We start from the raw sequence: 26172 nt of genomic DNA, 5'->3' as shown, positions 1-26172 counted from the left end.
TTCTTATCCGTAGATAGATTTAAAGCAGATGATCACTCGTTACAGAGATATGTACTACTATACCATGAAACGGAGAATAAGGCGAATCAGAAAGTGCTATGATAGAATCCTGTTTGATCCTATACAATCACATTGTTGGCAATTGTAACGCGATACAAGAATCAAGGTAAACGCTGTTCTCTTCTTTTTTCTCTAAATTGTATTGTTCTTCCTGAGACATTACGTTTGTGAATTCTTGCCGTACAGTACTTATGCTGGTTGATACGGTCGATCCGAGATTTATGGTCATCCGTGAAAGTGGAACGCAACGTCAATGAATTGTCATCCGTGAATTACTCGCGTGTTTGTCTAAAGTACGTGTATCTCAAGTACAATCCATTCTGAGATTACGTTCTTCTCTAAGTCCTTGACTAAGCGCTGTTGTTAAAGGATATTTTCCACAGCCACAAAGATTTGTGAAGTCATCTACGTCTAATGACCATATCAAGGCGCCACCAAGATTTAAATCTCTTATGAATTTCGTCTGGAAGAAGACAAGTGAACATCTATGTATTTAGACGATAAGAGTACAACGTTACAACGCAACATTCTCGTGCATCATTCTTGCGTCAATGATTCATAGACGTTAGTTACCTTTTGCGCTATACTGGATACATCTTCATAGCTGACCCATTGGTCATCTCTGGTAGCATACGGTCCACTCAGATTCTTCGAATCCTTGATCACGGACCAATCTCTGTTTTTTACGTTGTTACATATCTGAGAAAATGTTTATTAAAGGAGAGAACATTCGGCTTAACCTCCGGATATAAAAATAAATTAATGTTGCAATCCATGTAAACACGAGAAAATAGGAAAGTTTTCCATAGATAAATCAAATTCGATTGCAATAGCAATTTAAATCAAACACTTACCGCTTACTTATGTTATTTAACTATTTATCATACAAATATGATTAATCTATAGAATAATAAATTCATACATACCTCGTAATAAGCGAGCATTCCGGCTGATTTGGTGAAGTCTCCTGGATGCCCGGGCCCGGAAACTTGTGCGTTAAGGCCTGGTGTTCCTCTTCCTTGCAATTTTCTCGATAACGTAAAGCTTTGCCCATATGCTGGTATTCCCATTATCAGTTTATTCGATGGCACACCTTGTTCCAGCCAATGGATTATTGTAAAGTTCACGTTCAAGTATTTGGTCTGCTCATCCAGATTACGATAAAGCGGGGCTACGTGACCAGTTCTGTCCTCCCAATAGCCATGATAGTCGTAAGTCATAACATTTATCCAATCGAGGTATTTGATTAATGCTGGAACGTCGTAAGCTACGTCGATGACTTCTTTGCTAGCAGAAACACCGGTGGAAAGGAGCAACCCTTTAGGTTTGAAAGTTATGCTTAGTTCCTTTAGCAGGGCTGCAAACGCTTCCCTATCACTTGATGGTCCACGATTGCAATCAACCTAGAAAATGGCTCGTTAATTTATATACAGATAAAGATAAAGCAAAATATGATTAATAATGGCAGAAGAATTTTATAATCTATAAGAATACGAGTGAATCACGAATGACTCACGATAATATAAAACGTAATATAAGCGTAGCTACTTATTTATTTGTAGCTTTTTATTTTTTATTTTTTTATGTGAATTTGAAATGTTTAACTCATTTTTGCATCTCTATGTACTTTTTCGTACCTGCCAGCATACTGGATACTCCCAAAGGAAGTCAAGACCATCAAATCCGCGACTCTGAATATAAAGAGCAGCGTGGCGCGCAAATCTTTTCCGTTCCACCGAATTGTGCGCCAATTCGCTGTACTTATTATCCGTAGATTCATCCCAGCCACCCAAACCAAGCAAAACCTTCAGTCCAGTTTTGCTTTTAATATCAGCTATTTTACTAAGAAATTCCTTCTGTCCAGCAGCCTGTGGATTTTGTATAGTTAATCGTTCCGGATCCAGCTTCGCGAGACCGTAAACTATATGAGTACACAAATCTAGATCAATGTCCTCTGGTAGGAATTGTCCTACCCCAGGCCGCTTTCGTGCCCAGTTCATTACATAACAAATCATTTTCTTCTTGTTATTCTCCTGGTCAGAGATTAATGGCAATAACTCGTTCGACTGCAAATTAAAAAGCGAAATTATGTCACTATGCAGCTTAATTTCGGAAGAAAGTGGAGAGTCTCATGCAAAACACGACCTTAATGAAACATTGATTCACCAAGGCCCTTTAAGATTGTAAAACTCTTACTTGTCGCTGAGAATCCTGGCATTTGGTGTTCTCAGGCCAGTCGCAACGATTCTCGTTCCAATACAGACCAGGAGGACAAGAGTGTTCAGTAAGCTTTCCAAAATTACATAAGAAGTATTTAGAGCAATCTTTCTTATGGGGAACAAAAACACGACCGCCGCAGTCGTCTGGTGAACCACCTATTATCGGCGGCTCAGCTTCTATTTCAATAGTATCATCGATATCAGAATCCGGATCCGCGGTTGTAGACGTTGGCGGCAAGTACGTTGGTTTAGTAGAAGTAGTAGGTTCCCAACTTGGTCGTTCAGTAGTCGTAGATTCCATCATGGATTCTCCAGCGTCAATCGTGAGAAATTCTGTTTTTAAAATATTATTACATTTATTTCCATCTTTTGGACATATCTATAAACGAATGTTCATCTTCCAGAATATTTACCATTCGTTACTGGACACAATGGACCTTTGGGATAATTTCTTAGAACCCTGTTCATGGTTCTGAGAAGCGGGCTAGGCTCACAGCCGCATCTGTTCTTGAAGTCGTCCAAATCGAGAGCCCACACCATGCCGCCGCCCAAATCAAGATCCTTTATTAATTCCGCCTTCAGTTTAATTTGTCTGGTATCGTCAAAGCTGACCCACTGATCACCTTTATACGCGTAGGGACCGATACGTCGTTGTTTGTCTTGGATCACGGTCCAACCCTTCTTTAATGTCCTTTCGCATATCTATGATTATTTAAGACCGTAATATTATATGAATATTTATTAAAAGAAAGAGAGAGAGGGAGAGAGAAAAATAAGAAATTAGGAAAGTAGAATACCTACTTCGTAATAAGACAGGAAACCTCTGGCTCTTGTTGCTTCGCCGGCTTCACCGCCGCCATAAGTCGGTGCATTTAATCCTCTCTCACTTCTTTCTGCCAAGGAGAAGGACTGACCGTACAGTGGTGCTCCCATTACAAGCTTTTTCGCTGGTGCACCTTTCTCCATCCAATAATGAATTGAAAAGTTCTATACGATTATTAAAATAATATTTTGAAAAAATGATATGCAGACGTTCGGAATATTTGATAAAAATTATATGTAATTTTTTGTATAAAAAACATGGATAAGAATTTTCCGTTTTTATTACAGTTCGTTTCTTAAGAAATTAGTAAGATTCAGATGTAAACAGATTTATCGATATACATATTCATCGTTAATGGTTTTAAGTTCTGACGTGCACTTACCGCGTTAAAAGTTGGCTCCCAGTCATTGGGCAGTCGATACAGTGGCGCCACGTGACCGGTTTTCTTGTCCCATTGACCATGATAGTCATACGTCATTACAGATATCCAGTCTAAGTATTTCGCCAAGCTTGGTACGTCATAGCCTGTGTCAATGACTCGTTTGCTCGGAGAAACCGCGGCGGATAACAGTAAACTTCTTGGTTTGAATTGTTCGCTCAACTCCTTCACTAAACTAGCGAATCCTTCTTTGTCTGTAGCTGGACCTTTTTTACAATCGACCTAAAATTTATTTATCGACATATCACTTTTTACTAATCGAATAATCAGATCGAAGATTATAAATGAATAAACGCGAGTTTATTACCTGCCAGCATACTGGATACTCCCAATCTAGATCCAAGCCTTGAAACTCGTATTTTTCGATAAATTGGATCACATTCGTGACGAATCTTTGTCTAGCCGATGGTGAATTCACCAAACGACTGTATTTGTTACCTGCTGAATCATTCCATCCTCCAATAGCCATTAATACTTTTATTCCCTTCGATTTTAAAGCCGCGACCCTTTCGTAAAACTCTAGAAATGATAATACAATGATACACGGAGAAAAAGGAAAAATTGTATGGAATGTATCTCGATATTTACTGTTGTCTATATCAGCCCACGAATCATGTGGTTTAATCGTCAACTGCGATCCATCGAGTACTGCGAAACCATACAGAACATGAGTACAGAGATCAGGGTCTATATCTTCTGGCAAGAACTTTCCTCCTTCTTGACGATACCAGGCCCAATTTGTAAAGTAACAAATCATTTTGAATTTATCGTCAGGTTGCAGTTGATCCCTCGACGTTGAAGATGGCACGGGTGTCTTAACAGTGGTGGATGCTACCGTGGGCGCCATCGGACCTTGATCCAAATCATCCACTGTAATCGGTGGCTTCTCAACTAAGAAAGAAACACAAAATAAAAAGAAATATATATATAAACCTAAAACTGAAGACAAAGATGAACAGCTAAAAATTAATTGAATAAAAATGAATTACGTTCTTCATCTTTGTTGGGAGGACTAGCTAAAACTTTTTGAAGAGTATGCATCAACGGATGCGGTCCTTCGCCGCAGCGTCCCCGGAAATCATCGAGATCCAATGCCCACACCATTCCACCACCAAGACCCATGTCTCTAACATACTCGGCTTTCCGTCGAATCATGTTAGCGTCGTCGAAGCTCACCCACTGAGTGCCCTTATATGCATAGGGACCCATTCTGTGTCCTGAGTCTTGAACGACGTTCCATCCACGGTTCCGAATCCTATCGCAAATCTCGTAATAAGACAAGAATCCTGCAGCTCTAGTAAATTCACCGGCTTGTCCAGCACTAGCTGGCACATTTAATCCTGTACCTGCGTTGCGGTCGTTTATGGAGAACGACTGTCCGTACAATGGCATTCCTGTTATTGGGATAAGTCAGTTAGATGAATATTTAATTCGTATTTTTATAATTAGGCTGCGAATTTTTATGGCATTTATAAGAAATTTAAAAGTGCGAGATTGCACATAATATACGAAGATATAAACAATATCGAAAGTAAGGTACTCTTTATAATATTTAGTGGTTGAAATATAATATGATTGATATAAACAAAAATATAAAATTGTATAAAAATCCGCAGTCTACGTATAATATAAGATTGTAAAATAAGAAATAAATACCCATAACGATGTTTCTACGAGGAGCTCCCTTAGCGATCCAATAATTGATGGAATAATTTGCGTTGAAGTAATAATAGTCATCATCGGGATGGTAATAGAGCGGCGCTACGTGGCCAGTTTTCTTGTCCCATTGACCATGGAAATCGTAAGTCATCACCGCAATCCAATCCAAATATTTAGCGAGTGCTGGAACATCGTAGCCTTTGTCGATCACTTGCTTACTCGGCGAAACCGCCGAACTGAGTAATAATCCTCTGGGTCTCAATTCGTTGCTCAGTTCTTTAAGCAAATCTGCGAAGCCTTGTTTATCTGAAGATGGACCTTTATTGCAGTCAACCTAAGATAAATGTAATGTACAGTGATTTTTATATACGTATGTAAGGAGTTAGAATATTTATGTATATTTTATACGATATACATTATGCATGTTCATGTATATATATTAACGTTGATATGCACGTACTTGCCAGCAAACTGGGTATTCCCAATCCAAGTCAAGCCCATCGAAATCGTATTTTTCCAGGAATTGGATTGCTTGTTCAACGAACCGTTTCCTAGCAGTAGGATTATTCACTAGACGACTGTATTTGTCTCCAGCTGAATCGTTCCAACCTCCCAGAGCGAGAGATACTTTCAATCCACGTTTCTTGTACGCGACTACGCGTTCGTAGAAATCTGTTCGACATAGATTTACATTTATATGTACACTCCGCGTTTGACAATGTCAATATGTTTTTAACAAATGACTTACGATTGTCGTAATCCGCCCAGGAGTCGTGAGCCTTGATGATTAGGTCTGAATAATCCAAAACAGCAAATCCGTAAACGATATGGGTACAGAGAGTGTGATCGATATGTTCAGGAAGATAACGACCGACCCCTCTTCGATACCAGGCCCAATTCGTGAAGTAACACACGATCTAACACAATGAAGAAATAAATGATCAGACGCAAAATATCCAAAGTACAGTACTTGTTATAATATTTAATGGGAGAAAGAAATTTCTGCCTAGGTGCTATTCTTTCTGTCGTATTTACAAAAATATGAATTTGCATAACTGTCAGCAGTTTAATTACGATAATGATCTTACTTTGTAATGGCCAGACAATGGAGAAACTTTGTCAGCATCTATCACGGCTGATGGCAAGGTGGTCGTAGCTTGAGTGGTGCTTGCTACCCAAGGCTTTTCAGTACTCGTTGGATGATTAATTGGCTTATCGCTAGGTGTGTTGGGATCTTGATTATCTGTCGATACAGAGTTATCTTGACAATTAGCTCTAGATGGCCAGTCGCATATTCGAGTTCTCTCGTTAAAGTGCAATCCTGGAGCGCAACGGAATACTTCGTAGCGACCCCATAAACATGCTTGGAAGCTCTCACAATCTCCTGGAACGCCAGTGTAACTATCAGGCGTACACGACTAAAAGAAAACAGTAAAAAATAACTACGTGACTTGTAACTTTAATGATATTAATAATTTTAATAATAGTTTACTTACATTTGACTTGGTACCTCCTGCGACCAACGAGGCTGTTTTCTTCGGCTTCTCGATGCAAGGATTCTTGAAAGCCCAGTCGCACATGCCCTTCTCCTTGTTCCAGTTCAATCCTGGTCCACATTGTTGAGAAATTAAATTTCCATTCACGCAGATATGGAAACCTGTGCAGGAATCTGGATAAGAGTAATATTCCCCGTGTACACAATTTTTTGGCGGCTTTCCGGTCGAAGTTTCCATAATTGGTCTTTGGGTGATAGGTTTGGACGAAGAAGGTATGAACGACGTAGTTGGTTTTTTCGTAGTGGTGGTTCTCATGGTGGTCCATGATGGTTTTTGAGTCACAGAACCTATTTTAAACAGAAGTGCAAGATGTTAAAATTTACCACAAAGTACTTTTAGAATTAGTCATTTCTTTGTTTTATGTTTATGAACGTATTTATACCAGACGGTCGCGAAATTTTGTACACTTGCATCAAAGTGGGATTTATTGAGATTAGAACGAGAATTATACGATTAACGTAAATCATCTTTCGACCAGACTACGAGAAGAAAAACACGAACAGTGCAGAACTCTCGCTGACACTGAGCGTCGCATACGAATAGAATTGATTACAAAGGGAAGATACTTGCCTGGAGGCGGCGATTGCAAAACTAGCAGAAAGATGTATGCAGAAATGAAGATGTTTACTGATATTGCACGGGGATAAACAGGTTTGCGTTGTTCCTAATGAACCGATGCGTCTGTCGATGACAACGTCTCAAGAAGTTACGTAGAAGGATACATTGTATAATTATCAGAGAACATTGATAATAGAGTAAGTTGAATCTTTTATATGTAACATAATATGCATTTTTTAAACAGTCAATATTGCCAGCTTTAAAAAATACAAACCAATTGACCATGGAATAAAGTATTTGATTGACAAGAAATATATTCATCGTTCAAATATCAGAAAATTTTAATGTCATTAGGCATACCTTTACGCAAGAAGTTATTCTGGTAGCTGAGCTTCTTTCGCTTTATCGAATTGAATAGCTTTCTTTGATGAATAAATGCATACGATAAGAATGGGGAAACTGACCTGTCTCTGCTTGACATTTCGCCGCAGCTGGCCAATCGCAAATGCGTCGTCTCGCGTCCCAGTGCAATCCTGGTGCGCATTGTTCGCGTTGCAATTCACCAAGCACGCATCTAAAGTAGTTGTTGCAGTTATCAGGATCCTGCACGTATTCTCCTACCATACACGGCTTGTCTGGTTTTGAGGAGTCTGTTGGTTTCTCTGTACCTTGCGTGGCTTCCGTTGTTAACTGCTCCGGTGCTCTACAATTATTTTATGGTAAAAGATATAATAAAAAATACATACTTATTGATTATAAATAATATATTTAGTATGTAGTACTTGGTTGAAGTCCATGTTGAAGAAGCAGTGCTAGTTGATTGAGTCCACCAGACCGTGGTACTACTTTTAGTCGTTGACTCCGGTCGTTTGCTTGGTTTCCAAGTCCAAGTGGGCCAAGTAGTAGTTGTGTGATGATTGCCTGTACTCGGTTTTTCAGTCCACATTGGCCACGTGGTTGGCTTTGCCATTGGCGTCGTTGGTCGATGAGTGTCTCCCACTGCGTCACTGTGAGTCGTCAACGTTGGAGGTTGTGGTGTAACTGGTTCTGGTGGCCGTCCGCATCCTTCGGAAGCTTTATTCTTTAAACGACCTACAATTTAACATACACGCGTCTACTTTTCTGGTACTCGAGGTTTGTATTTCGATTTCAAGATGATTCGTGAATCAACCAAATCACCTAGTGCACGATTTATGCTCTTCAATAGTGGGAAGGATTCCGAACAACAGCGATTTAAAAAGTCGTCCAAGTCCACTGTCCACAGTGTTGCACCCCCATAACCACGTTTCAAAATGTATTCTCCTTTGGCGAAAACGCTCTCCTGATTGTCGTAGCCTACCCACTGGTCTCTGCGGTACGCACTTGGCCCTAGAATGGAACATTTTGGGTCAAAAGATAGATATTTTCTTCCTCCTTTTGGCTTTCTACCTAATCCTGTCTGCCAGCCCTTGTTCTTGATTCTGTCGCAAACTTCGTAATAGGCCAGCATCCCAGGTTGTTTGGTAAATTCTCCAGCAGTTCCAGGTCCAGTGGCAGGATCTCCAAGATTTGTTAAATTCTCGCTAGACAGTCGATAAGCTTGTCCGTATAAAGGTATGCCTACCAAAAGTTTCGATTTGTCCGCTCCAAGGTTTATCAAGTACTCCATCGTGGAATTCTAAACAAAATTTGATAATAAATTCTTCTTGTTTCACAGAATGTACTTTGTTGCAAAACTTACGACATTGTAGTATGGATTGATGTCGTCGGTATTTCCAAATAAGGGCGACAAGTGACCCGTTTTTGCCTCCCAAGCACCGTGATAATCATACGTCATCACTGACATGAAATCCACCATTTCCGAAATTTCACGGACTTCGTAGGCTCTGTCGATCACTTCTTTATAACCTGAGAATGCTACGGCTAACGTAAGCCTCGGTTCCTCTTGATCGAATCCTTTTCTCAGTTCCTGGATTAATTTGGTGAAATTGGGCTTGTCGGAATCGGGTCCCTTTCTGCAATTACTTTGCCAACATTTCGGATAGTTCCACTCGAAGGATAGGCCGTCGAAGTTGTGCTTCTTCAGGAAGTTTATCGTAGCTGCAACGAATTTGCGACGTGCAACGCTACTGCTTATCAAACGAGAGTATTTGTCACCAGTGCTGTCTGTCCAGCCTCCGATGGCTAAGAGCACTTTTGATCCTTTCGTCTTTGTCACTCGCTCGTATAAATCTGAAAATATTTATTTTTTATTTAAGAAAGATAAAGAATTGAACTCGTCTTACTCAAAGCAAGCAAAATGATTGCTTTGCAATTCTTTATAAAAATTATATGTATAAATACGAAACAGTTCTTTACTAGAATTTCTTACGTAAAACCTTATCATTCTGATTCCTTTTAATATCGATATTAATATGATTTAATGTAATTACTGTGTTCTATGTCGATCCAAGGATCTAACGGTTGGATGAGCAACGTGTCTGGATTCAATCCAGCGAACGCATAGATTATATCGGTGCATAGACGGGAATCTAATCGTTCTGGAGCGAACAGTCCATCTCCTTTACGGTAGAGCGACCACGAAGTTATGTAGCAGACTACACGGGGACCCTTCTTCGGAGAAATCTCTAAATTTTGGAAAGCTTGCGTTTCCCTTATCTCAGTCTGGTAATGATTTCCTTGCATTTTATCGAATTGTACTGGTTTACAAATGTTCGAATTCGCTTTTACGCAACGGCCATTAATGGAATCGAAGAATCTTCCTGGTCCGCACTGACCTCGATATCGCACTCCTATGTCCATACGAATTTTACATTTAAAAATTACATTTTTACATTTACAAAAATTACATTACAAAAATTACATTTAAAAATTTACATTTTAAAATTAACAAAAAATTTTCTGAGAAAAGAATTATAAAACGAATGGACTCGTTTACCATTGTGACAGGAATAGAATCCTGAGCAATTTTCTGGATCATTAGATAGACCATCGGTAGAACATTCGTTCAGTTCTACCTCATCGTACAAGCCTATCGATTCGGTTGCAGCGTTCAACATAGGCCACGAATTACCGCAAATGCCCTGAAAATATATATTAAATACGTCGTATAATAATATTCACGTGTTTTAATCGTGCAACAAAAATAGCATGATATTAACTTGAAAATCGTCCAAATCAAGAGACCATAAGGAAACTCCACCGAGTCTGACTGATCTAACGTAAGCCACTTTGATTTTCACCGACAATGGATCCTCGTAACCAACCCACTGGTCACCGCGTTTTATGTACGGCCCTTCCTCGTCTCTCCCAGAGGTCCACAATCCATCTTCCAATTTCTCACAGATCTACAGATAATAATAAGAAAGTGCAAAAAGATATAGCTTATAGTAGTCTTTTTTAGGTAAGTTACAGCTATTAATAATTACTTCGTAGTAAGCCATTCTTCCATTTTTCTGCTTGGTATAGACATCTTCAATCCCCGGCCCAATAATAGGTGCACCAGTGTCGGTAAAATTTCCAAATTTTAAAGTATATCCTTGTCCAAATACAGGTAAGCCAAGAACAATTTTCGATCGGTGCTCTGTCGGGATTTGATCGATCCATTTATTCGTCACTCGAGCAACATACTTCAATGGTGCGGGATGAAGAGCCAATTTTTCTCTTCTGAACGCAGGATTGTCTCTCCAAGCTTTCAGAAGAACTAAATCGGCTGCAGAAGTGATTTGCTGATCCACCGGATCGTCTGGCTTTTGAACGACCGCGAGAATGTATTCTCGATCAGCGAAAAGTTTCTTGATCGTTCTCAACAAGAGTTTCAAGTCATCGATGCGATCCGGCGAACCATCCCAATCGATTTCGACGCCGTCGAAGTCATGCGCTTCGAGAAAACTTAAGATGGATTTTCCAAATTTTTCACAGTGCAGGGTGCAATGGTTCTTGGTCACTTCAGAGAACAGTTTCCCCCGATTTGGGGCCGTGATCGAGACGAGCACTCGCAATGCTGGATCCCTCGATCGATGTCCCGTTACTGCCTTATATCCACCTATTCGAATCGATGGAATAAATTAACGGGACTCGTGATTTCAAATATATATTCGTTCTTTACTCGCGAATTAACGGAGTTTGATCACTTTACCCTTGATCTCGTCATATTCGCGGTCCCTTGAGACGACAACCAGCTCCTCTGGATCTGAAAATAGGAAAATTATTCGCTATTTACTCGTTCTACCATTAATAGCGCTGTGTTAATTAGTTATAAATATGCATTGATTACTAAATAGTAATATTACATATCTATAATAGCTACAAAAAGCGTTTCCTTTATCAGGATCTATATTTCACTTTTATCGTCATTATGTTTCTGCAGTCGTATAAAAGTATTACCGAATCATACGAAATTTAATATATTTGGACCTAATTAATTGGCGTGTAAATGCTATAATAAATAGATATTATGTATTATGAATAAATATATGTATACATCGTTACTATAATTTACAAGTAAATAGTATTGCTTTATTAATTGTCTTAGTCAAAAGATGAAATACCCAAAGTGGCAGCAATATAAATCAGATGGCTGCATCGATGGTCCGGCACGGATTGGGGAAACAAAGAGAACGGCTCTATCCTGTGAACCGCGCTGGAGTCCAAATGGCATACCACTTTTGGATTAATGATTTGCTCGGTCCTTGTTAAAGTTGGCGGTGCCAATGGCTCGATCCAGATGGACTCGTGATCGAAATTACCGAAGAAAGGAGCTTCCCGATGTTCCACGGCGTCCCTTAAAGGTACTCGTCCCCTAAACCGGTATTAATCATCCTTTGTTAATTGTCCAATGGACAAACAGTTAATCAAATACATCGAATAAGCCCATCAGCAGCTTCAATTTGCAACTTCGACGAGCAATCGTCGATAAATTAATCATGGAATGGCAAGTACAAGGTGAATGCCGATTCTTTGCAAATGAAATTCCATATCGAAGAAGAACGCGCTTATGAAACAAGATATGTAATGTGTATTTTTTATGGCAATACTAACTGCGAGGAATCTTGTAGAGGTAGACTGACGACTTGAAAGCCGATCTTGTTTGCGGGCAACGCTTCGACCGCGTCACGCAGAGGAAATCTCTCCGATCCGTATTCAGCATGGCTGATGGAAGGATCCATCAACGGGTTCTCGATCATCGGAGGACCTTCGACGGCGCCTCGTTGAAACGAAGGCAGACTGATGATTTCAGCATCTGCTTCTCTTTCGATAGGATCCAATGGGGGTGGTTGTAATACGTCAGGAATAGATTTTAAATAGGATGGTCCTGCGGCCGCTGAGGCCACGAGGAGCAGGATCAGCCAAGGAATCATCGCTGAAAGGAAAAAAAGTGACGAATACGATATCTTCCTAGCTGCTGGCATACGATCATAGCTTTTAAAACTATACAGTAGAATTATTGCTCTTGTTGTTGAGTTTGTTGTTCGATTAACTGAATCTTTTCTGAAAAATAATAAGTAAAATTGGAAAAGCTCTCGATACGCGAACTCCGATTATTATATAAACTGTCTTGCAACAAATTCAGATAAATGGAATTCTGCTGCAGCCGGTAGTTATAGATATGATATTATTAATTTTCGAATTCCTATCTTAGTGACTTAGTCGTTAACCGTGTACGTTTGTGTCAAGCAACTCTAGTTTCTTTTTAACAGAAGACAACCATCAATTGTAAAAGTATTCGCGCGGAGAGGTACAAGCTTGGTTTGAATGATCGACGGATAAATTAGCAACGACATCGATTAAACTTGACAACGTATCTGACAAGTACAAAACGTGGTAATTAACGAGTAGAGATACTTTACGCGTGAATTATCGGGTGCTAAATGCAGGCTAGGCGATTTATCCAGACGCAGTTTTACAACGTACGTATCTACATGTTGATCGGTAAACCTGTCCTGCGTTCAAGACACTGAAAAATAATATAGAACGAAATGTGCTCCGCATTATAAGGGCTCTGACTGCTGCGATAATTGCTCTTCGGCGAGCTCAGTCGATCACGGTACGTTGAAAAACGACCATTCTTCAAGCGCTAATATATACGATATCCTTAAAGGGCATCTTTCTTGGCTTTCTGGAATGCTAACGAGCTCGGAATGGAAGTTTTTATATAAAACTATATATAATCGTACATACTTAGATATCTGATAATTAATAGCGAAGTATATTGTAAGTCTTGAAGATTCCATACGAATATGAAAAAGTCCATTTCTCTTGATTTTTTTTTACTTTTATGTCATTTCAGTGGCTAGAAAAGGAGTACTTTAATATGAAATAGTCGAAGAAAGGAATAATCCCATAGATTCGAAGATATAAGTGGTAGACTTACAATATCTTGTGAGAAACGAATAATGTTAGTTGAATTTAATTAATATCGGACTGTGTAATTAATGTTATCGATATATTCAAGATAAAAACACGTATTCAGTTCTAGATCGAATGCAAAGATAGTTGTGATGCGAAGACGTTTGTGGAATCTCTCTTCTATCAAAGACAAGAAATACGATTTGTCGTGCTTTTCTGTGGTTCGCACGTTTAACGTTTAAAATCGCCACGGCGAAACGTAATGAGAAGTATACTTTTCTATTAGTAAATTTCACACGAGTCCACTTTATCTTCGTCGCCGAGTAAATTTAATATTTCTTTTGCAGAAGAATCCTTAGAAGGAAGAAAACGAATAAACGTGAGATTTTTCATGAAATTTAATCTAGACAGTAACCTTGATATTCGTGTACTTTTACTTAAACCAGCTTGCTTGATAACTGCATGACGAATCGTCGGACATGGGGGACACGCGTATAACAATATGAACCGCAAAATCGAAATTTATGCGAACACCGTGCGCTGATTCACTCGAGGACAAAGACACGCGCCGCTACGTGAATCTTCGCGATGGTGTTTAGTCATTAAAAATGCGACGCTCGTAGGTGGAAGCGACCGCAAGGAGGACAATGTTTGCTAGCCAGTCTTCAACTACCACTCTTCCGATACAACAAATATCAATGACAATACCTTCGATGACAAGCCATTTATCGTACATTTCAGCGGTCTCGTACTCTTTTACGCACTTTACAACTGAACAACTTTACAGCTGAATTCGAACAGATTCGCAACATTTTCAAGAATTCGTTAGTTTCTAATACGGGTTTAGACGAGATAAAAATTGTAAAATATAATATCGAACGATACTAAAAATATATATATAAGTCAATCGATGGATGTTTAACGAGAATCAAACTGCTTTACAACTGAACAACTTTACAACTGAATTCGACCAGATTCGCAACATTTTCAAGAATTCGTTGGTTTCTAATACGGGTTTAGACGAGATAAAAATTGTAAAATATAATATCGAACGATACTAAAAATATATATATAAGTCAATCGATGGATGTTTAACGAGAATCAAACTGCTTTACAACTGAACAACTTTACAACTGAATTCGACCAGATTCGCAACATTTTCAAGAATTCGTTGGTTTCTAATACGGGTTTAGACGAGATAAAAATTGTAAAATATAATATCGAACGATACTAGAAATATATATATAAGTCAATCGATGGATGTTTAACGAGAATCAAACTGCTTTAACGACTACTTAATAGACCGAATATTACATCGTCTTCTTTTTTTTAGTTTATCACCGAGAAGCGCGTTCCAGTGGTAGTAAATTATGGTCGCACGCATATAGAGATGTAATTTTCTGCGGATAATAACGGACCCGTGTAAATTACAGGGAAGACGCAAACCCGTGAAAAAGTTGAAATTTACATTCCGAAAGCAACGTGTCTCGAAAACTCGACAACCGCGACCTAGAACATCGATCATTTTCTTCGTCGCGAGAAAACAACCATATTTTTATCTGATAAAAAAATATACATCTCGTAATCTCGTTATAACGTATATCTAATAAGAATCAAAGAAATTTAATCAAGAAAACGGACGAACCTTGGCGTAAGCGAGTAACAAAGGGACGTTGTGCAGCAGAAGGTGTCCAGGTTGTGGCCGCTCTACGAACTGGCCGATCCGAAGAAGCGTGAATGGCAGCCGATTCTACTGCACTGACCGATGATGATTGAGAAGCCGTGACCGGGCCCCTCCGGACAACTACTCCGTCAGGTCGTTCGCGATGAATTTTTCAAAGCGCACCACCCGCTTCGCGGGGAGGGCTAACTTGCATGAATCTGGTATTCTGAACGCGCGGGGACGCCCATATATACCTACTCCATCGCCTAGGGACCCCGCGGCTCCCGCACCCTACGCGGAGACCCTGTCTCCGACGTCCTTGACCACGAAGAACATGACAGTGTACGTACACCAATTCTGAACGCGGCGCGATACGCCTTGTCTCGAAGCAACGACACACCGTGCAGCGATTTTGTGTGCGTGATCCTGCACCTTAACTTGCATCTCCACGGTTTCGTAGCTTCTAATCTCGATATATATGACTTTATCTTTTCCCGCCACATACGTATAGCCATTTTCGTTTCTCCTTTAACCCTTATCTCGTGCAATAGTTTCGTGAAACGAATCCGATTAGCAGTAAAGCCTTTTTCGATGATGCTTTATCGAATGAAACGAATGCTTCAAGTCTCTCATTAGAACTCGGATATAGGTTGTTTTAAAAAGATACGCGTGTATACCGTAATTTACCATTTTCTTTTTCTATTTAATTATTATTCATCGTATACAAGGGAAACTCAATGATAATGTTACGATGTACATGTATTTTGAAAGTAACACGACTCGATCTAATACTCTAACTAAATACATAATATTGCATGGAAAGAATCGACTTTAACGAACGATGGTCAACAAGTATTATCTTTATAATTTTCCATCCTTAGTCCTGGAAATCCTCCTTTGGTATTCTTTTAACTAAATTATTTTGGCTTCTGACGCTGTCGAAGTAGATATGCGATATACATGCTACTCTTGACAATTTCGCATATCGCTTTACCACTGCGATAGAACTGTTTACGCCGGAAATTCGAATTGAATGAACTTACAATTTATAACTGCGTCCGTTCCACTCCATTGCGACGCGTTAACTGCCGCAAAAAAGTACGACGATTCCCAGTAGATCACTAAATTAGTGCATTGTGATAAACAAGCGCATTATCAGTTCGAGTACAAGTGGAAGCGTTATCGTATCGTGTCCGCGCAACAATATCCCATGCAGTAGTGTTTTGGTTTGCGCTAGGGCTGATTAGTATGATACTGTGTCTCTAGGATAGCGCGATCCGTTACGAATGCCATACTCGTTCTCCGTTTAGTACACCTTGGTTTCAATGATACTGGAAACCCGTTGCCGTGAATGCTTCCGCCACGAATCGTAATTTAATGCTTACGATCGTAATTTGCAAATTTATTATCGACGGGACAGCGTGTGCCAGATATCGAAATACCTATATATACCCGGAAAAAAAATTCAACTCGACTGTCTCTGCAATTCTTTTTTTTTTTTTTTTTTCTTTTTTTAATCAAGCTAGACACGAGTTTTTGAATAACACAAAATATTTCTTTCGATAAACTGGCAACGAGAGATACGCCTCCGTTACGTTACAATCCTTGAGTCGCGACCTCCTGGCATGCAAGTTCAGAAAAACAAAATTTTATTAATTCCACGAATCGATGAATTTCTCGTTGTTATAGCTTTCGCGTGTTAGATAAAAGCCCGGGCGATAAAGCGGCAGAACGGCAAGGGAAAAAAGGATAACGTGGATAGGATCGTTAAGGAACGAAGGCTTCCAAACCTTTGTGTCGAGTTTAGTGGCGAAGAAAGAAAAAGTAGCGAGTTGGAAGTCAAGCAAAGAAGAGACTCGTCCCATTGGAGAATTTGGGAATCGATCGTGGCGGCACAGGTATCCCCAAGAATCCTAAAAATAAGGCACTTTATGGAATAGCCGATTCGCCTTGAACTTGCAACCGGTTGTTTTATCGGCTTGTTTGCTTTCTAACGGCGAAAGGAAGAGAAAAAGAGTGGAAGATCATTTACGCTAAAACCAAAATTTAAGTAACGAACGTACCGGCTTCCAGGCCGTCGATCCGCGATTAGATTCGGTGAAAGACGAGGGAAGGTGAGGTTTCTCGATGAAACGAGAGAACAAAAGCGGAGGAACGGAGACAGATGCGTAGCTAGGAGGAGCTAGACGGGACAAGTATTCAAATTTCAGAATGCCAATCGATTAATTGTTCTTCGTTCCCCAAACGAATTCGGCGTGAAAGATCCAGTTTGCGTTCGAGGACCAGGGGCCAGAACGACGGGAACGGATTATTGACGTAGTCTTTGAAGTTCATTGGCATCGGGAAGTCAAATGTGTTTCGATACAGGTTGTATGAGTTTTTCGTACGTAAAACCTGTTAAAGCGCTTTAACGGCTAAACGGAATGCATAATTAAGTCACACGGCAAGAAACGTCGTATGACAAAATTGTATATATGATGGATAGAAAATTCGTACACAGACACGTACCGTCGTCCCTCTTACAAGGATTCTTATCTTCTATCTAGCCGCGAGATACGATCAATAGCGCGCTGGTTTCACGAAAAAAAATAATAGAAATTGAAAACTTGAGAAAGGGAAAGTATGGAGGATGACCAACGAAATTTGACGTGATTCCATGATTCTTCGCCAGCCTTGACCCAATAGAATAATACATTGTCTGGTGTAACTAATAGAAACCATTAATGCATCTTTCCTCCTAGAAATCTCAGCTTGGACGATCGTTTAATATTTTGCCACGGATATGTACACGAGAAAGCTATTAACAGGAGGCCAATAGATAATTCGGGAGGCCAAAACGACCGTGTGCCGATGTTTCCAATTACATCGCCTGTGTGATTTACACAACACGTGTTGGAAAGGAGTGGAATCCTTGGGAAAGCCACGGGAATCCATTCGTCAATTAAAGTTACGTTACTTGTAGCGAAGAAATCAAACAGCTTTTAATTACATCATCAATGGTGTTAATTATTCCACGACGAATTCCAGTTACAGAAGCAAAGCGAAAGAAAAGGCAGAGTTCTACAAAAGAGATTACTAAGGATAGGGATAAATAGCTAAGGAAGATTGCTTGGTGATTTTCGAAGAACCGACGCAACGTATAAGGTAAGCCTGGCGTATGAGGAAAACTGAATTGTAACATGATCGACACGCGACACATGCCTTCAAGTTTGGATTGAAGGGTCTTAAGAAAGAATCAAGGCCACGGTACCAGTCTCAAGCCAGCTTTCTGCCGGTTGCTGGTTAGTGACCCACACCTATCCCAGGTTACAAAGATTTCGATTATCGTGTATGGACTCTTGGAACTCTAGGCTCTCTTCCTCTCCTTCCTCTTTCCTTCTCTTTCTTTTACTTTTTCGTTTTCCTTTGTCCTCACATTCTTCCCCTCTATTCTCTCGTAACTGCCCAACCGCGAAGGATATCGAACCTATCTTCGTTATTTATCGCTCTTCATCTTCGTGTAGGCGTCTCATGAATAAATACAATTCCTTAATTATTGGAACTGTATAATAAGATTGCATTACTTTGCCATTGTGATTTATTACGATTACGATCTTTATACGTTTCACGTACGAAATTACAATGTAATTTTTCAATTCGTTCCAATAGAACATCCTTCCGAAGTTTCGTCTTTTAAGAATTAACGAAAGTTTCCTCTTGTTCCTCCGCAAAGGGAAGCGAGAACATGAGAGATCGCACGAAACGCCGTTAACGAGACAGAAACGAAACATATTACCATATATCTTGAGATTACAATATACGATTGGCATTCTTAAATTCGTCCAAATAAGACATCCTCTCGAGGCCTCGTCCTTTAAGGATTAAGGCAACTTTTCTCGTGTTCGTCTGCAAAGGGAGGCCAAGGGAGAAATCGCGCGAGGCGTCGTTAATGAGCGAAAAGCAAAAGACATTGTAAATAATCGTAAAGTTGAACACCTGAGAGCTCCGATATTCTTCTACAACGTAAATGTATACATAAATTCCATATGTTTGCGTTATCGTATCGTTAACTGGAAAGCAGTGCGTCGTAAATGTAGATAAGACGTTCATGCACTGCGTGTTTGCGAATGCCAATACCTTCGGTAAGATTCTTACTCGACTTTGATCTGCTCTTTCAATATGTAAGGCAACTTAGGAGGAGCGTCAATGACCCAGAATAATAGTAATGATGAAAATAATGCATATTAATAGGAGCATATTGGTACTCTTGTTAGTCCTATCGCTTCCTTTATATCCGTCACAATCGTCATTACTTTCGTCACACCTGTGTGTTAAATTTATTATACGTAAAAGATAATATTCTCAAAGAGGATGTTGTTGCGAAAAAAAAAAAAAAAAAAGCAAAAAGGGGAACCTTTTAGGAAGTTTTGGGAGAATGGTGAACCATCATGGAAAATTAAGCAGAAGGATCAAGGTGTCCAAGAAATCCATGGCCAACATCTTTGGATGAAAAAATAATAATCTTCGGAAATTTCGATTCGTCGTGATGCTGTGAAGAAATATTATGATGAAATGATATGTCATCAGAAAGTTATTTCTAAAGTAAGAAGGAGAGGAAACGTATCCTCTGCCGACCAGGTGGATTAAAAACTCTGTCATAAACAATGCTAGAGCTTATATAATAATTGAAAAAGAAAATGGATGAATTTCTTCGATATTTCCTCAAGGAGATAACTGTCATTCACAGATCCGTCTGTCGTGGCCAGATTTCAACCCCCACGAGCATCACCCGTATAAAAGTACCGCAGCTTGCAGCTCTCAGGGCAATTCCGCTTTACCCGGCTAACAGAAACAGTACTTGCAGTTGCATCAATTACGGAGAACAGGTAATTGTATAAAATTGTTTAAATTGGAAACTAAATTAAGGAGGGTAATTAATCATTTTCACATGTATTTATATACAAAGTATGACACCGGTAAAATACGTGCTGATCTTACTTGTGATGCTGGGAATCACGTACCAAATATTGGGAACAACTGAAGATTCTTATAGGAATCTGTTGGGGTTGAATCTTCCATACGGCAGAGGAATGGTAAGAAAATATAAAATACCACTTCTGTTTAGTTTTAACGATGCTAATAAATATGTGAAACGTGTTTCTAGAATAATGATTTACAATTTGCAAGACTGCTGATGTTGCCACCCTGCCTCTGTCATTCTAAACGCAACTCTGAACTCATAAACTCGCTGCTAGGTCTACCGAAAAATATGAACAACGCTGGAAAGTAAAATTGCTGAAATTCTTTGATAATGAAGCTACGCTTTATCGAATGTATACATTTCAAAGAATCTTTTAAGCCTATAATGTATTAAACTCAATAAACTCAATAGAATTAAGTTCTTGTTGGAGGTCTTCTAATCAACTATCTCTTCCTGGCAACAAAAAGTATCAACTGTTACATAAAATAAAAGCCGTATGAAAGATAAGGTTTAGTTAGCTACGAAATAAAAAACACGAACAATGTTAAATTATTTAATTTTTTATTCATTTGATACATTTCAAATGCAAAACAAATATTTCGAAATTGATGTACAAACTTCATTCTGTAGAAAAACAATAATTCTAGTTCGATTAAGAATTCTTCGCATATGTTCAAAATTTTAAATGGAATCCGCCGCCAATTGGTGGTTGTCTACCGCCTTCGGTAAGACCCATGTGAAAACCGGAGTTGCTTAGATCAGCATCGTCTCCGTCTCCTAATTGTTTGTACTCCCTCCCGCCGCTTGGTGGTTTTGGTGAAGCATTCGCTGTTCGTACACCAAGTTCTGATTTGGCTGGCCATGTAGGAAACATTTGTGGATCTATTGGTAACGGTGCTTCTGTAAAGTAGCCATGTTTTAAAGCATCCTCTGCCGAAATTCGTTGTTGAGGATCGTACGTGAGAAACCTAAAAAGAAAAATTTGTTTTAAGTTAACGAAAAAAGAAAAACGACGTTAGATTTAAAAAACATTACTTAAAGAATCATACTTATTTAATAACTCGATGCCTAAATCTGATAAAGATAAGCTGAAACGTTGTCTCAGATTGTTTACGGGATAATGAGCGAATGGAATTTTCTGCACCATCGGCAGTTTGCTATATCCAGGCCATATCCGATCATTTGGTGTACCTAATTCCTTGAATATCCTGTTTAATTGATCAATTTCGGATTTACCTGGGAAGAGTGCCTCCATTCTTAATAATTCGGCAAAAATGCATCTGGAAGAAACATATAATATCACTGATAACGCAAACATATTTAAATGAAAAAAATACTGATTCTATAATATTTTTTCTTACCCCACCGACCACATATCGATAGGAGTGCTATATTCCTTTCCACTTAGTAGCAATTCAGGAGCTCTGTACCAAAGTGTTACTACAATCGGAGTATATTGTCTTAAAGGAGAACCGTATTCTCGTGCTAAACCAAAATCACCAACTTTCAAAATACCTCGGTGACTTAGTAACAAATTCGATGTTTTCAAATCTCGATGAAGTATCCAATTATCGTGTAAATGAGCAACTGCTCGTAATAATTGTTGCATAAGACATTTAACTTCTCCTGTGGACAAAATATTCATATTTTATTTCTTTTATCAATAATACAATTATTTCGTCATATTTACCTGGTATAAAAACTTGTTTCTTTTGTTTCATCGTTTCCATTAACGATTTTAAATCATGCTCAACATAATCCATTACGATAAATATCTTATCCATATTGCTACCAACAACTATTTCTCGAACAGTAACGATATTTGGATGCTGAGCTTTCAGCAGAGTATTTATTTCTCTGAGACTGGTAATCGGAAAACCTTCCTTTTCTTTCTCCATTTTTAAACGTTTCAAAGCAACGATTTCATCTGTACGTTTATCACGTGCTCTGTACACTACACCGTATGTACCTTCCTCAATACGATTTAAACACTGAAATTCTTCTACACTTCTACAACCTGAAACGCCAAAAAGTTTATTGCACAACACGAAAATCAAACAAACAAATAAACAAATCAAATAAACAAATTCAATTACGCACCTTGAATTGCTGGCAAATATGGAGGTAATTCAGGCTCTTCGTCTTCCTTTTTTTCTTCTTCTTCTACATTCTTAGACGCGCCGTTTGAATCTACGTGTCCAGGCGATTCTCCGTCAGAGTGATCAGACTTCGCCAACCGATCAACAGATAAGGGGCTTGGATTATTGTAATCGGAACCATCATTAGAATCGGCGTTAGAACCTTTATTTGAATCATTAGATTCATCGTCATCATCGCTGCTAGATTCGGATGAGTCGGAAGAATGTCTATCGGAGGACCTCTCGCGCATACTTCTTTCTCCGTCGGATGAATGTCTAGATCTGTAAACAAATAACCAAGGTGTTTTAGAAATCAAAAATAGAATATCGATGATATCGATTACAACAGATATTATGCCTTAATCCTTACTCCACAGATTTAGAACGAACTTCATCCGAACGAGCAGGACTCGGACTCTCGTCCGATAATTCCACGATAGATGGATCTTGATTGTTGTCTGGGCTTAGAGGTCGTTTTTCCCCTCTTTTCATTCGTCGCGCTTCCAACTCTAATCTGGAGACTTCTTTTCTCCTCGCCATTTCTCTATCCGCTTCCAGTAACCTTTCTTTCCTAAGTTCCTGTTCGGTCATTTCTTTCGGATCCTTCGGCTGTATCGGTATTTCATTAATTTCCATATCATCTGGTTCTTCCGTGACAATTTCCATCGCTTCACGCAATTGTTTTTCTCTATGTTCTTTTTCGCGTTCTGCTTTTTCTCTGTCTCTTTCACGAAGTCGATCATGTTTATGTGATCTTTTATGACGTTTCTCACTTCTTTCGGGCCGTTCCATTAACTCAGTTTCAGAGTACTGCTCTTCCAATACTCTCATATGCCTATGTTCCTCCATTCGAATTTCACGTCGTTCTCTAATATCATCGATAGTACGAGTCTCGCGACGTTCTCGCATATCTTCCAACCGTATATCTCTACGCTCACGTGATTCGCGTAATTCCCGAGTATCGTCCAAACGAATCTCGCGACGAGTTTCCACTTTGTAATCCCGAATGTCTCGCGAATCTTCTCGTCTTTCCCTTCTCTTATCCAATAATCTGTAAGTTAGACATATTAATAGAAAATATAGCTTTATTTGTCAACGTAAATGTGAGATATTGCATACCTTTCTCTCAGATCCTCCAAAACACGGTCTCCTGTACTTCTTTCTTTCCTATCATGTCTAGACTCTCTATCTCTATGACTTTCCATTCTTTCTAGCCTTTCAAGCCTTTCCCTATCTCTTTTGGAACCTTCTGAACGCTCTGATCTTTCCAAAATATCAACACCATGCCTACGGTGTCTATGTTTATCTCTATGTCTATCCTCCCCACGATCATGATGTCTAGATTTTCTTTCCTTTTCTTCCCTACGATCTCTTCTATCACTGTGTTTGTCTCTTCTTCGTGATGAATTAGATTTGTGATGTCGGACTACAGCCTGTGGTGGTTTTATATCCAAAGAGTCTGCTGTATCTCCCCCATCCTCCTCTGAAAAACTTTAAATATATTTTTCTCAAAACAACTAATGCTTAAGCATACAAAACTGATTTGGCAGAATATGTATGTTTTTTTTTTTCATTTGATATATACGTGCAATGCATGTACAACATATCTAACTTAAAAAAAAGACAGGTCAATAATGAAAAATATTATTATTAGAACTTAACGACATATTAGATATTATTAAATACATATTGAAACTTATTTTCGCTAATAGTGAGCAATTTGGTAGGTTCGATTGTTTTCAAACTTTAGTATATCAAAAGGAACTACTTAAGGAAGCAAAAAGTGTCGCAAACAATTATAAGTATTTTTAATTTTACTTTAAACCTAATCCTAAACTAACCTCAATCTAGTCCAAACCGTATTAAATTTTGTCATTTGTATTTCGCGATTCGTCCACTAGAGCTAAATTAAAATTGAACAGTCGTCGAAACGTCATACAGTGGTCGTCAAACACAGATCAGCTGAAATAGCTAGATACTGATAGCGACAAAGATGATTATTAAGTTCCATTTTTTGTATATTTGTTACATGTATTGTTATTTTCTTTCTTGTGACTATTTTATTAATAAATATTAAATTAAACTCCTCTTTTACCTGTTTAATGTTTAGTTCCGATTCAATTTCTCTCATATAGTTAGAGATTAGGTTTAGGTTTAGTTTTATAGTCAAATCAAAAGTATTTATACTTGTTCACAACTCTGTTTTTTGTGATACTTTGCTTCTCTAAACAATCCTTTATAATATACTAAAGTTTGAAAACAATCATAGACACACACCAAACTGCTCACTATTACCTTATTTTTCTTTATTCAAAAAGTAAAAAAAAACGATATGTACATATATGCATTACTGAAAAGAAGTCTATAGCAGGACAAAGGCAAAGGAGGTACTGTTCTCCATTACTTACCATCACATGTTGCTATATTGTTTTATTTATATATGACACTTTCTGTCAATACGTGTGCTTATCTTTATAACTGCGCTAAATGTGTTAGAAATAACCAATGAAACCCATACTTCCCCTATAAGACTTCTTTCTAGCAGTACAAATGCATATATAGAGTATTCCAGAAAGTTGACGTCAAACCTCAAGAGCTTAAACATGAGTCCAAATATTAATTTTAGAGTTATAAAATGTTTTAATCAATAAAGTATTATCTACCTCTGTCTACAGCATATGTTCCATAGAATTTCCTTTCATTTCAACACACAATTCAGTATATTTCTTCATAGGACTATTAAATAATGTAAACTAAACTGTAGAATAACTCTATAATCACATAAATGGTACACAAACAATAAAACGATAAAGTACATTCTTCTGCCATTGTCGTTAGATGATATCAGTATGCTTAATTTCATAATTTACTCCATAAGTTGTAGATACATATGCAATAAAATCTCTTATGTTGTTACAAGCTCATAATTAAAAATGTTTTGTAACTCCAAAACTAATAATATTTGGATCCACGTTTATTAAAATATTTTTGTTTGTTTTAAGGAGTACTGCATATTCCTGAGTTGAAGTTTGGCACTAACTTTCTGAAACAACCTGTATTAAGAAAAGATCTTATTATTTTAAAAATGCAGTTTGAGAATTGAGGTTAGTTAGTTAACAAAGCATCGTGTAATTTTATACCTGAAATCGTCCATATCCTTTAAAGGGCTTTTCTTTATTTCTCCGTCTTCACTTTGATTATCAATATCCATGTCAAAGCTGTACTTTACTTTAGAGGACATAAAATGATTGACTTCTTTTATATATTATGATAGTTTTCGACACGTATAATCCAAAAATGTATGTGTCTTAACTTTAGAAGTCTAACGGTTCAAAAGTAACCTATTTTTTGACACATTACAAGCAATTACAAGCAATTACAAGCAATTACAAGCGGCTACATATTACAATTAATCAGGTCCATTTCTTAATGGCGCTTCGCCATACATAATTATGTATATAGTTACGAACAAAACAACCATGAAATACAAAAATTCACTAGATTTATCACTAGATTTAGTTACATACGTAACACATTATTTCAACAACCGCAGCGCCAAAATGCAACGAATTTTGTCACTGTTCATTTATTAATCGGAAAAATAAACAAATAGTATCTCGAGGATAGATTTAATGCATCATATTCAATGTTTATTTTTTTCTATAGACACACACAACCGTTAGCAAATTCCAGTGTGCCTTATCGTCAAGAGGCATTTTTATTTGACCAATAATTTCCCTATATGTATCATAGTTCAATTAATTCTATCT

The 26172-nt window shown here is 38.4% G+C and overlaps 2 protein-coding genes and 1 long non-coding RNA gene across 9 annotated transcripts; 1 reads left to right on the top strand and 2 right to left on the bottom strand.

Annotated features, from left to right (window-relative positions):
* Positions 1–202: 202 nt before the first annotated feature.
* On the bottom strand, positions 203–16208 carry LOC126863442 (probable chitinase 10). 3 transcript variants are annotated; one of them, XM_050613611.1, is made up of 29 exons: positions 15287–15966; positions 12334–12655; positions 11844–12094; positions 11432–11485; positions 10722–11338; positions 10455–10640; positions 10232–10376; positions 9726–10085; positions 9035–9525; positions 8743–8971; positions 8494–8682; positions 8097–8406; positions 7779–8017; positions 6697–7043; positions 6289–6618; positions 5949–6117; positions 5661–5872; positions 5198–5534; positions 4531–4935; positions 4130–4432; positions 3849–4060; positions 3485–3763; positions 3081–3266; positions 2693–2981; positions 2257–2612; positions 1698–2126; positions 987–1463; positions 634–759; positions 203–523 (listed from the first exon to the last, which is right to left on the bottom strand). In XM_050613611.1, the coding sequence occupies exons 2-29, from the start codon at positions 12651–12653 to the stop codon at positions 365–367; spliced, it is 8007 nt and encodes a 2668-aa protein (XP_050469568.1). In that variant the 5' UTR covers positions 12654–12655; positions 15287–15966; the 3' UTR covers positions 203–364. The 3 variants fall into 3 exon arrangements, with proteins under 3 accessions (XP_050469568.1, XP_050469567.1, XP_050469569.1); XM_050613610.1 differs by having other exon boundaries at positions 8494–8971; positions 15287–15976; XM_050613612.1 differs by lacking the exons at positions 1698–2126; positions 2257–2612; positions 2693–2981; positions 3081–3266; positions 3485–3763 and having other exon boundaries at positions 8494–8971; positions 15287–16208.
* LOC126863550 (uncharacterized) lies at positions 12737–15280 on the top strand. 4 transcript variants are annotated; one of them, XR_007688918.1, is made up of 4 exons: positions 12737–13202; positions 13291–13690; positions 13766–13900; positions 13989–15280. It is a non-coding gene; the product is annotated as an uncharacterized LOC126863550 (long non-coding RNA). The 4 variants fall into 4 exon arrangements; XR_007688920.1 differs by having other exon boundaries at positions 12737–13506; positions 13583–13690; XR_007688917.1 differs by having other exon boundaries at positions 12737–13690.
* Positions 16209–20808: 4600 nt separating the features above from the next.
* On the bottom strand, positions 20809–25854 carry LOC126863464 (cyclin-dependent kinase 11B). Of its 2 annotated transcripts, none has more exons than XM_050613669.1 (8): positions 25543–25854; positions 23522–23893; positions 22773–23453; positions 22365–22684; positions 21955–22281; positions 21626–21890; positions 21314–21544; positions 20809–21232 (listed from the first exon to the last, which is right to left on the bottom strand). In XM_050613669.1, exons 1-8 carry the CDS (start codon positions 25641–25643, stop codon positions 20938–20940), a joined length of 2592 nt encoding a protein of 863 aa, XP_050469626.1. In that variant the 5' UTR covers positions 25644–25854; the 3' UTR covers positions 20809–20937. The 2 variants fall into 2 exon arrangements, with proteins under 2 accessions (XP_050469626.1, XP_050469627.1); XM_050613670.1 differs by lacking the exon at positions 25543–25854 and adding an exon at positions 24244–24753.
* Positions 25855–26172: the final 318 nt, after the last annotated feature.

The sequence above is a fragment of the Bombus huntii genome, chromosome 3 (assembly GCF_024542735.1).
Source record: "Bombus huntii isolate Logan2020A chromosome 3, iyBomHunt1.1, whole genome shotgun sequence".
NCBI lineage: Eukaryota > Metazoa > Arthropoda > Insecta > Hymenoptera > Apidae > Bombus > Bombus huntii.
Note: the sequence above shows the minus strand (reverse complement) of the source record. Positions and strands in the feature narration are given on the sequence as shown.